Source organism: Podarcis gaigeae (genome assembly GCF_964106915.1).
Source record: "Podarcis gaigeae genome assembly, chromosome: 1".
Classification (NCBI taxonomy): Eukaryota; Metazoa; Chordata; class Lepidosauria; order Squamata; family Lacertidae; genus Podarcis; species Podarcis gaigeae.
The window spans coordinates 13,015,530-13,028,346 of record NC_139678.1 but is presented as its reverse complement, the minus strand read 5'-3'; the positions used below and the strand labels follow the sequence as shown (position 1 = coordinate 13,028,346).

The 12,817-nt window shown below is 44.1% G+C and overlaps 1 protein-coding gene and 1 long non-coding RNA gene across 4 annotated transcripts in view; both read left to right on the top strand.

Annotated features, from left to right (window-relative positions):
- LOC310844731 overlaps positions 1-12,817 on the top strand; it is a 184,253-nt gene that overhangs the window by 135,158 nt on the left and 36,278 nt on the right. The gene's annotated exons all lie outside the window — the stretch shown is intronic.
- LOC310844611 (nutritionally-regulated adipose and cardiac enriched protein homolog) overlaps positions 1-12,817 on the top strand; it is a 30,818-nt gene that overhangs the window by 4,348 nt on the left and 13,653 nt on the right. For 2 of the 3 annotated variants that reach the window (XM_083738857.1, XM_083738855.1), the window contains 2 exons: positions 5,848-6,030; positions 8,506-8,638. In XM_083738857.1, coding sequence (XP_083594983.1) covers positions 6,013-6,030; positions 8,506-8,638 — 151 coding nt within the window. In that variant the 5' untranslated portion in view covers positions 5,848-6,012. The remainder of the gene's footprint in view (positions 1-5,847; positions 6,031-8,505; positions 8,639-12,817) is intronic. The other variant, XM_083738856.1, reaches the window with a different exon arrangement.

Here is a 12,817-nt window from a genome sequence, read left to right as displayed (position 1 = left end):
TCTTTTGGTAAAATAAGAAACTGCCTTACAGTGGTACCTCAGGTTAAGTACTTAATTCGTTCCGGAGGTCCGTTCTTAACCTGAAACTGTTCTTAACCTGAAGCACCACTTTAGCTAATGGGGCCTCCTGCTGCCGCTGCGCCGCCACCACGTGATTTCTGTTCTCATCCTGAAGCAAAGTTCTTAACCCGAGGTACTATTTCTGGGTTAGCGGAGTCTGTAACCTGAAGCGCATGTAACCTGAAGCGTATGTAACCCGAGGTACCACTGTACTTGTAAATTCCCTTCTGCAACAACTTCCTGTCGGTGCAACAAGTGTCCCGCTTAGTGACTTTCACTTTGCACTATTATTTATTATTATTATTATTATTAATTAAGTTTGTATACCACCCTTCATTGTCAGATATCAGGGCGATTCACGGCAACTTCACGGCATTGGACGCAACCCCATTTCCCCCCGGCGCTTTTTAAGAAGGACCCCATATTGTGAAGGAAATGTGGTACAGTTGAATAGATCACTCACATAGCCTTAAGAATATATCACCTTGCATGAAAAGCAGCAGCAGTGGTGCTTCAGGTGGTGGTGTATCAGCTTCCATGGGTGTTCAACTGATTGCATATCTGCCTTTGGAGAGATGTTCCCACACAGCCCAAACCACCAACTTTGTAGCAGCCAGCTAATATTGTGTACAGTTCTGTCCAGCTCACTTCAAATAGGATATTAATGAGTTGGAAAATATCTACATTGGCTGCCAGTACGTTTCCAAGCACAATTCAAAGTGCTGGTGCTGACCTTTAAAGCCCTTAATGGCCTCAGCCCTATATACTTGGAGGAGCGTCTCCACCCCCCAGACACTGAGGTCCAGCTTTGAGGGCCTTCCGGTGGTTCCCTCACTACAAGAAGTGAGGTTGCAGGGAACCAAGGCAGAGGGCCTTATCGGTAGCGTCCCCCCCTGCGGAACACCCTCCCATCAGATGTCAAGTAGATAAGACATCCGAAGGCAGCTCTGTATAGCATGGGTAGGCAAACTAAGGCCTGGGGGCCAGATCCGGCCCAATAGCTTTCTAAATCCAGTCCGCAGATGGTCCAGGAATCAGCGTGTTTTTACATGAGTAGAATGTGTCAATATATATAAAATGCAACTCTAGGTTATTTGTGGGGCCTGCCTGGTGCTTTTACATGAGTAGAATGTGTGCTTTTATTTAAAACACATCTCTGGGTTATTTGTGGGGCATAGGAATTCATTGTTGTTTTTTTAATACGGTATATAGTCCGGCCCCCCACAAGGTCTGAGGGACAGTGGACCGGCCCCCTGCTGAAAATGTTTGCTGACCCCTGCTGTATAGGAACATTTTTAATGTTTGATGTTTAACTGTGGTTTCGTAATTTACTGGAAGTCACCCAGAGCGGCTGGGGCTACCCAGTCAGATCAGCAGCATATACATAAATTATTATTACTATTATTATTATTATTATTATTATTATTATTATTATTATTATGGCAACCGAAATGCTCAAGGGGATGTAGTAACACCCCTCCCTATGAAGGAAGGTTGCAATATTTGGGATTTTTCAGTTCAGAGAAAAGGCATAGAAGAGGTGACATTGTAGAAATCTATAAAATTATATGTGGCATGGGAAAAGGGGACAGAGAAAAGTCTTTCTGAAGGAGCGTCTCCACCCCCATCATTCTGCCCAGACGCTGAGGTCCAGCGCCGAGGGCCTTCTGGTGGTTCCCTCACTGCGAGAAGCAAAGCTACAGGGAACCAGGCAGAGGGCCTTCTTGGTAGTGGCACCCGCCCTGTGGAACGCCCTCCCATCAGATGTCAAAGCGATAAACAACTACCTGACATTCAGAAGACATCTTTAGGCAGCCCTGTTCAGGGAAGTTTTTAATGTGTGACATTTTAGTGTATTTTTGGTCCCCGTGGAAGCCGCCCAGAGTGGCTGGGGAAACCCAGCCAGATGGGTGGGGTACAAATAAATTATTATTATTATTATTATTATTATTATTATTATTATTATTATTATTATTATTATTTCTCCCTCTCTCACAAGACTAGAACTTGTGGACAGATAAAAGAAAGTACTTCTTCACAGTGGCGAAACTGCATGCTCCACTACCGGGGGCGGAGAGCAGGCGGGGGCATGGCCGGCGTCCCAGGTCGTGGCATGCACCTGGGGGCGTGGCATGCTACCCGCAGGGGCGTTGTGCGCGTTCTGTGGGTGTGACACACACCCTGGGGGGGCACGGCACCCAGCGCACGCGTGGGTAGCGCATGGCACCCTACCAGCGATGGCACCCTACCAGCATGGCCACCGCGATGGCACCCTACCAGAATAGTGGTGCCAGGGGCGGTGCGCTCCCTCCGCATCCCAGTTCCTCTGCCAGTGCTTCTTCACACAATACAAAGTTAAACTATGGAACTCCCTGCTACAGGAGACAGTAATGGCTACCAACCTGGGTGGCTTTAAAAGAGGATTAGGCAAATTTATGGAGGAGAGGGCTATTGATGGATCCTAGCCATGGTGGGATACAGGTGGCGCTGTGGGTTAAACCACAGAGGCTAGGGCTTGCCAATCAGAAGGTCGGCAGTTCGAATCCCCACGACGGGGTGAGCTCCCGTTGTTCAGTCCCGGCTCCTGCCAACCTAGCAGTTCGAAAGCACGTCAAAGTGCAAGTAGATAAATAGGTACCACTCCGGCGGGAAGGTAAACGGCGTTTCTGTGTGCTGCTCTGGTTCGCCAGAAGCGGCTTAGTCATGCTGGCCACATGACCCGGAAGCTGTACGCTGGCTCCCTCGGCCAATAAAGCAAGATGATGAGCGCCCCCAGAGTTGGCCACGACTGGACCTAATGGTCAGGGGCGACTTTACCTTTACCTTTACCTCAGCCGCTCTGAGCCCGGCCTTGGCTGGGGAGGGCGGGGTATAAATAAAATATTATTATTATTATTATTATTATTATTATTATTATTATTATTACCTTTAGCCATGATGGCTGTGCTCTGTTTCCATTGTTGGAGGCAGCAATGCTTCTGAACATTAGTTGCTGGAAACCACAGGAGGGGAGAGGGCTCTTGCGTGCAAAACCTGTTTGCTGGTTTCCCACAGGCAACTGTTCAGCCACTATGGGAACAGGATGTTGCACCAATTGGGCCATTGGCCTGACCCAGGCGGCCCTTCTTATGTTCTTAATCGGGTTGCAATGGGACATGATGTTTGTGGTTGTTTTACACGGCTCTGGATAATTGCACCTGACAAAGGGGAACCCCATCCTTCGCTCTTGCTGCGAAAGGAGGCTATACCCTATTATTTACCAAATGCGTCCAGAACATTAGAGCTGGAACGTTGAACAGAGGATCGGTTGACGCGTGGGAAGCCAGAGGAACAGTGGAAGCATCCCTCCTGATTAATTCATTATCAGCCCGTTTGGGGAGCCTGATACACTCGCTTCCAGTTACACCAGCACACTTTGCTGCCTGCCATTACACGATTTTGTTTTCAGATTGTACGAGATAAGGTTACTTCATTATTAATATATGCACAACCGCACGCATATATATACATAAATGTTGTATCTGTGCCGGAGCACACAGCCTCTGGAAGTGTTAATAGTTAAGATAAACTAAGTCCATTATCACTGGGAATGACTATTTCTATGACCCTATTTGCAATAAAACCAGATTCAATGATATGAGAAAATTGCTGGGTTTTGGAATAATTGAACCAGGCTGCATGAACCCGTACAAAGGCATCATTTACAAAGTACTTTGCTTGTCTCAAGTATTTATTCCTGCAGAAGGAAATGGGGGGAAGAAGAGTTCATATTGCTTATGCTGTTTTCCTGTGTTCATACTCTGTCTATATCTACCTATCATCTATCTCTATCTATCTATCTATCTATCTATCTATCTATCTATCTATCTATCTATCATCTATCTATATCTATCTATCATCTATCTATCTATCTATCTATCTATCTATCTATCTATCTATCTATCTATATCTATCTATCTATTATCATCTATCTATATCTATAATCTATCTATCTATCTATATCTATCTATCTATCTATCTATCATCTATCTATCTCTATCTATCTATATCTATCTATCTATCTATCTATCTATCTATCATCTATCTATCTATCTATCTATCATCTATCTATATCTATATCTATCATCTATCTATCTATCTTTCATCTATCTATCTATCTATCTATCATCTATCTATCATCATCATCTATCTATATCTATATCTATCATCTATCTATCTATCTATCTATCTATCTATCTATCTATCTATCTATCATCTATCTATCTATCTATCTATCATCATCTATCTATCTATCATCTATCATCTATCTATCATCATCATCTATCTATCTATCATCTATCTATCTATCATCTATCTATCTATCTAATCTAATCTATCTCTCTATCTATCCACACACACACACACACACACACACACACAAACACACAATGTCTACTGTTAGACTTCCCATTTCCTTCTTTGGAAAGGGCAAGAGAGAAACTGTGAGCTTCTGTTGAATCACATCCCTCTTTAGAAGAGTTGGCAGTGATCGAGAAGACCTCTCGCTCACTCAACAACCTGCAAAGTAGTTTGCAGAATGCTGTAAGTGCCTGTTCACGTACTATTCAGTTAAACAGTCAACATACATATATACAGCGTGTATCGAAAATATCATCTTTCCCTTATATACCCAATGGATCGGTGCATTCTGGGCTCAGGGCGGCTAACACCAAATATAAATTACAATGAAACGTAATTGGGGGGGGGGGCAACAATTGATTTTAGAATGAATTGATTTTAGAATGTATTTTAATTAATTGATTGTGATTTTATGTAAATTGTGTTACTTTTACTGTTGTTGGTCGCTCTGAGCTCGGCTTCGGCTGGGGAGGGCGGGATATAAATAAACAATTATTATTATTATTATTATTATTATTATTATTATTATTATTATTAACAAAAAATAGTTAATTAAAATACGGCTTAAAATGCAGCCTCATTTTAGTAGTAGCCCATAGATCAAGACGATAAAGGGAGGAAACATCAGATATTAACCCAAGCCAGCTATCCATGCTGGTCCTACATAGGCCTGCAAAAAAGCCAAGGGAAAAATTTACCGGTATATACCAAATCCCACCTAAATCCAGTTCTGACTAAGAACCTAGGAAACTGCCTTATAGAGAGTCCATCTTGGTCTATCTCACTCAGTATTGTCTATACTTATTGGCAGGGGGTTCCCTGGACTTCATATGGAAGTCTTTTACAGTCGTATCTTGAGACACTGGAGATTGAACCTGGGACCATTCAGATGCAGTGCATGTGCTCTGCCACTGAGCTACAGGACTTCCCCTGAACACCTTGTGTGCACAACCCACCCAAAGCATCTCATTCTGCAGATGTTCAACAACTGTGCAGCTTCCAATCTATGCTTCCAGGTGTCATAAGAAAGCTGCAGAGATAGTCATAAGAAAGCTGCAGAGATAGTGCAGGATAGTACACACCCCGGAAATGATATTTTTCAGCTTCTGCCTTCTGGAAGAAGGTACAGGGTTATAAAGACTAGGACTAGCCGCCTGAGAAACAGTTTTTATCCAAGTGTGATTTTGGTTTTAAACGCAGTGTAAGGTAGTCTCTGTGGGAGTATATTATACTTAATTATGGGGTATCAGAGTTTTTAGGGGGTTAACCAGGCTGGGATAGCTAGGATAGCAGGCTTGTTGGTTTTTGAATGTCTGATGTAGATTTTTTTCAATTTTGTTGTTCTGTATGGGACAACGACAATAAAGATTATCGTATCGTATCATTTAGGTGGGTCTTATGCAGAAGAACCTCCTGTTAGTGACTTGGCCAATCTGTGCTAACTGAGTTATCCGATCCTTGCAGAAGCCATGAACCAGCAAAGTTCTCAAGACTTACAGAAGTTCCGCAGATGTCCATTTTTTGCAGCATGAAGGCGTTCCTGCAGATTCTCCAATGCACTGTGAAGGAAAGGTAAGGTGGATTCTCGGAATACCTCTCCAAGCTGTTGCTACCCGTGTGTTCACAGCCCACAGAAGCACTGAGCATTCTCTGGTGGCAAGAGATGGACCTTTGCTGCTGTCACTATGTCCATGGGCAGGAATTGGCTGAGACTGACTCAGTTGCAGTGATGTGGGGCTCTAGAGTTAGGGACTTAGAGAACCTCTTGTTTGAATTTCCAAGTTACATGAACTGTTTTTTAAATGCAGGAGTGGATCTACACACAGAAAAACACACACGTTATAAATGAGTCAGAAATTAAATCGCTATAACAAAAGAACAAAACCACTATGTAAAATCGCATATAATTATTTTTTTTTACTCTCCACCACCATCTGGTGTTGCATGTTTATAACGCATCCAAAACACTGATTTTTGACTAATGTAGCTGAGTCCAAAGTGCTAGTATGTAATGGACTAGTTTTGCATTGTTTATAATTTTTAGTTTTAAATTCTTGTAATTTGCCCTGGGACCTCAAGGTGTTGGGAAGACGTGAAATTTCAATAAGATTCTTATACCCTCCAACACTTGGAAGCCAAAATCTTCCCAGATGCCATCTTTCCATTTTTTAAAGTTGCAAGAGCACGGCAGCCATTTTGGTTGTTGCAATTTCACGAAATTTCACGTTGTGCCCCCCCAAACCTTCCTTTGTGCATGGGGAAATCATGCCACAAAATCACACGAGATCACATCAACCAAAATGGCCTCTGTTCTCTCGCGATAAAAAAAAGGATGTCACAGTTTTTCTGGGACACTTGCAGGGTATGCATTCTAGAAACACTGAGCAAATGGCACTTAGGCCTAGGCCTTAAAATATATATATATATTTTGTTGCAAAGGGTCTGCGGCCTACAAACATCCTTACAGAACTTCCAAAATTACAGACAAAGCTTCCATTGTTGTGCAGTTTATAGTGACCCAGTAACAACTTTGTCCGTGTAGCTATTCCTGAGGCATTCATAACTTGGCAGTTTTATGGTAATCGAAAGCAGCATTAGACTTCTCCATCTCACCCGGCAATAAAGAGGCTTCATATCTGAAAGGCTTTTATAGGGCTTTCCTCCTGGTCTTAGGAAGAACACAAAGGCAAGGGGGTCGACAAATAGCCCTAGGAAAACAAAAGAATCTGTGCTTGCATGTGCTATTGACGTGGCAGGAACAATAATAATAAAAAAAAATATTTCAGCAATCATCGCCGAGCCATCTTGACTGAAAGATGTATGTTTAATGATGGCAGATCCCCAGAGTTTTACCAAGGACTTTTAAAACAAATCCTCTGCAATAGTAAATCATGTCTCTTCCCAACTAAAATTCCATCAATAGTTTTACTGAAATATCTGTAGGAAATCCTAATGTTCAAATCCCGCTTTATTACTGTAATAATGGACCTAATTTGTAAAACAGATAAAATGTGGCCTTAACGCTATTGGCATGGGAGAGATATACAATCCCTTCCCAGCTAGGTTGTTTTCTGGCTGTTTTTGGGTTGCTTTTTTCCAAAAAGTAAAAACCAGGGCACCCTGAAAGTTGTTGAGCTTTTATGAAAATGCAAAAAAAAAAAGCAACCCACGATTTGACTTGTCTAAGTTCCAGGACAAGGCACCACTTTCGGAAATTCCCCCGGACCCCAATTCCGCCTTTGAAATCCAGAAGTATGGCAGCCCTGGGCTATTTTAATTCCTAGAGAAAAATGAGGAATGAAGGCAACCATTCTATGAGAAAAACGAGGAATGAGGGCAAGCATTCTGTGTGTGTGTGTGTGTGAGAGAGAGAGAGAGAGAGAGAGAGAGAGAGAGAGAGAGATTGAGAGAGAGAGAGAGAGAGAGAGAGAGAGAGAGAGAGAGAGAATGCACTGTTGAAAGCAGAGTAAGGGCCCACACTTGGTGGGAGAACACTTGTTTTGCATGCTCTCCAACATTTTTGTCCCCAAAACTGGGACATTAGCAAAGTTGTGCCAGAGCACCTTCTGGTTTAGGCACTCTGGCGTGAGTCAGAAGGATCTAGAAAGCGATCTGGCTCACATCATCAGGATTGCGCCAGAGTGCCTTCTGGTCTGGTGGTCTGGCCTGACCCTGCTGACTCGCGCCAGAATGAGCATCTTTTGGACCAAACAACAGGATGTTCCGGGATGCAAACAGAAGCCGGGATTGACTTCTCTGATTCCGGGATGTCCCACTTAAAACGGGACAGTTAGCAGGTTAAATCCCTGGCGTCTCCAGGTAGGGCTGGAAATGTTCCCTAACCAAGACCATGGATAGCTGCTGCCAGTCAGTGTAAACAATAGTGAGCTGGGTGGGCCGATGCTCTGACGCTGTATAAGGCAGCTTCTTGTGTTTGAGCCGAGCTGCAATCTCTCATAAGACATTTTTCAGAGAACACCTGAGATGTTGAGCTCTGGTCGTCATCTGTGTGCATAGATAGATATAGATATTGTTTTTTCTTTTTAGACTCACTACACCAAAAGCCCTCCTTCCATATTGAGGAAAAGATCGTCCGTGAACAAAGCTCTCAGTCAGAAGCAAAAAGTAGGGAGAAGAGTTCGTTTCCAGGAACCAGAAGAAATTATTGGACGTGTTCATGGTATGCATGATATATGACACTAACAGCTCAAAGCTGGTCTCTCTCATACCCTATCCCTTTGAGGTTTTATTTGCAAGCTCCAACCATCTGTTTACCCCAGAACTGTCACTGGGGCCTTTTCATTGTACCTGGAGCCACGTTGAAGACCCTCTGGAGACTTCCAGAGGCATGGTTGACTGGCATAGAAACTAATTATATGAAATCAGTTGCTGGATTGGACAAGGTATAAATAGAGGCTGAGAAGAAGAGCACTCTGGGAAGGCAGATGCATGTCAAGGTTCCATTGGCTTGTGTGTAGGCCACACAAACCCAAAAAGCTGCTCTAATTTCACAAATATTGACCTGGTTTCATATTCTTCTGTTTATGATGCCAGAGTTAAGAGTGAAATGCACAGAGACAGAATCTGCAGGAGTGTGCTTCTGTAAGCCATGGAACCATAGCCTTGGGAAGGGACCTTGGTGTCAACCAGTCCAAGGAAACTAGTATGACAATTTGCCTGATAGAGATGATGCGAAGCAATCTCTTTCTCTTTGGCAATCACTCTTTCTCTTTGGCAATCACTCATAGCCAAGTAAGATTGTCTTCCATAAACTCGGTTTTAACAGTGGGTCCGTAAGTGACTGTGGAAGCCAAATCTGGATCCACATGTCCTTCCACAGTGGGGACATTGGTTTCCGGGTGGGAGTTGATCATGCTGAGGGTTTGCCAAACATGCCTTCCTCTTAGCATGTTTCTCCTTTTCGTCTTGAGTTTAAGCATCTTTAAAGTCCATGGCACTTGGACTTTGAGGCTGTTCTCCAATTGGAGCGCTCACAGGCCAGTGTTTCCCAGTTGTCGGTGTTTATACTACATTTTTTTAGATTTGCCCTGAGAGAGTCTTTAAACCTCATTTGTTGACCACCAGCATTATGCTTTCCATTTTTAAGTTGGGAATAGAGTAGTTGCCTTGGAAGACGAAAATCAGGCATCCGCACAACATGTCCAACAAAGTTGATGTTGAAGAATCATCGCTTTGACACTGGTGATCTTTGCTTCTTCCAGTATACTGCCATTAATTTGCCTGTCTTCCCAAGGGATGTGTAATAATTTTTCAAGACACCATTGATGGAATCTTTCGAGGGGTTGGAGATGGTGTTTATAAGTGGTCCATGTTTCAAAAGGTTACAGTCAGCTAAGCACTACAGCACACCTCGACATTACGACTGAGAAGGGCCATGCCTCAGTGATAGAACCTCTGACTTGCATGTAGATGGTCATAGGCTCAATCCCCAGAATCTCCAGGAAGGCTGGGAATGCCTCTTGCCTGGGACCCTGGAAACCACTGCCAGCCAGTGTAGACCAGGGGTCGGCATGGCTTACCGGCCATGAGCCGGATCACTCCCACGGAGATCATTCATGGGCCAGACCAGCACAGCGCGATGCCCAAAATCACATCTATGAATGTTCGCGGCACCGGAAATCACTTCTGCGCATGCCCAGATGCCGGAAATCGCAGCTGCACAGAAGCGATTTTTGGCATCTGGGCATGCGCAGAAGCAATTTTCCAGTATCTGCGTGTGCGCAGACGTGATTTCCAGCAACACTCGGCAAGTCCCCATGCAGCGCTGCGCCGATTTAGCGCAGCACGGGGGAACCCGCTGAGCAGGCGGCTTAGCTCAGGGGCGGCTCGAGAGGCAGTAAAATGGTCTTTGTGGGCCGCATCTGGTCCATGGGCCGCACATTGCTGACCCCTGGTGTAGACAATACTAAAGGGATTGACTCGGTAAGGCAGCTTCCTATGTAGTGACAGAGCTGAGTTCAGTAGTTCCCAGCAGCAGTCATCACGCTTAGGACTGCAGCTTTTCAACCCACATTCTGCTTTCTATCATTTACACCAGCTGTTATAGAGTTATCTGGAGCCTCAAGTCCAAAATGGAAAACTCACACCTGAAATGTTTTAGTAAGACAGGGAGGGGAGCAGGGAACAGGGTGAGGGATCCTCATTTTTTGGCTGCCAGCTCCTCCACTTGTGTGCTTCAGCGCAAACGGTCTCTGACAAATGTGATTTTGCTGTGGGTCAACACACACGCCATCAATAAGGCTCAGCTACGGATTGGGAAATGAAAGCTTTCTGGCACCAAAGACATTTTTCCATTTGCAGTACATTTCTTCCTAAATCTCAACTTGTGTGCGTTTTTTTTTTTTTTTTTATCAACAAATGCCATTCCAAAACACTGTTGGATGATAGATCCACAATGTAATAAGAGTTGCTTTTTTAAAAAAAGCAAAGCTTATTCCCCTCACTCCCACCCACATCCTAGCATTTTATTGTGTTACATTTTCTTTTGGGAAATAATACAGAGGACTGGTTCTAAAGTCCTTGTTTTCTTGCAATGGGCTATATTTCTGCAACAAGAGCAAACCCATCAACGTTGCCATTCATCTTTCAGATGAAATGAACATTTACCCAAAGTATTCTCTGCTCAAGACATTCAATAAAACTCCTATCTTTCCCGTCGCCGGGTATGATTATGTTTTAAAATCCTAAAATAGACCTTTAAGATAACTACCACAAATGCATAATCTAGGATCTGAGGAATTAAATCATGTAATCTCTTTGGAGGGGAAAGGGAGGGGGTTCTCAGTTCTCTGAATGCCAATATCCTTGCAAAATTTTCAATTCATGTTTTCCTGCATTTCCAATTGCAGCTGCTGTTGGTATTTTAGCATGGGGGGCGGGGGCTGCATAGGCAAGAAAATGCTATAAAAATTGTGCTGGTAGCAGATAGGGAGGGAGAGAATAGGTTAAAGGGGGTCCAATGGCCACTTTTTTGACCGGCTACATTGGGGGCAGGGGGCACTTTTTACAGCTTGATACTCCTGGACCCCCATGAACTTGCAGCCAGTCCTATCCTACATGGTCCATATCTAAACACTTCGATATGATGGACACAATTGGGATTTTTTTTTCCTAAAAATGATGCTTTGCAAAGACCTGTGGGTGTTTGTGCAAGATGTTCCAATGAAAAATAACATTTCAGCTTCCCTACAGCACCAAAGAGCCCTCTCACCCCTATAAACTCTCAGAATGCTTTCCATTTGCAGCTATAAATACTATGACATTATTATCTGCTCCCTGTAATGTTTTCAGAAATTTCCATTTCCTTGTTTCACCTGTCATGGCTCTTCTTGCGCTTGTGTGTGTGTGTGTGTGTGTGTGTGTTCTGTCTCATCATGAAGCTTGAACAGAGACGGGAGAATGTTTATCTGAGAACAGATCCCAACACACGTGTTGGAATTTCCCCTTTCACAACAGACTGTTCCATTTAGTGGCACATCTGCCGATTGTCATCAGGGACAAGCTGCATGTTAACTCAGCAAACTCACAGTCTGAATCCCACAGCTGCTGAGTTAATGATGGAGACAGCTGAGAGGGCGGGACGGAAGAAGACAGGAAAAGGGAGGATGGTGGGTGGAAACAGAAGAGGTTTAATAATAGGTGCCAACTCCCTGGGGCCCTGGGTGCCCAGACACCCACAAAATTCCCCATGAAGGGGTTGGGCATGAACAAATTTTGGTGCCAGGGCCATGCATGCTGCATGGTACCCATGGCCCAGGGCATCCACAGTGGGGGCCAAACTGGCACTTCTGGGCTTAATCATTCATACACCCATCTATTCTCCTCTTGCAGGACTATTTTTTCTTCCCGGGGGGGCTCAATTTTGCCTAGGAATAAAGTCTGTTTGACTTCCAAAATGTTCGGAAACCAAAGCACAGCTTCTGATTGGCTGCAGAAAGCTCCTGCAACAAATGAGAAGCCGCAGGAACCCTATTGGATGTTCAGGTTCCAAAGAACGTTCGGAAACTGCAACACTCACTTCTGGGTTTGCGGCGTTCAGGAACCAAAAGGTCCAAGTACAAAGGCATTCAGGACCCAAGGTACGACTGTACTGTCTCTTTTTCTCCTGACTATGATGTCTGCAGAGACATCACCTTGCCAGCAAGGGTCCGTAAAGTTCAAGCTATGGTTTTCCCAGTAGTGATGTATGGAAGTGAGAGCTGGGCCATAAAGAAGGCTGAACACCGAAGAATGGATGCTTTTGAATTATGGTGCTGGAGGAGACTCTTGAGAGTCCCATGGACTGCAAGAAGATCAAACCTATCCATTCTGAAGGAAATCAGCCCTGAGTGCTCACTGG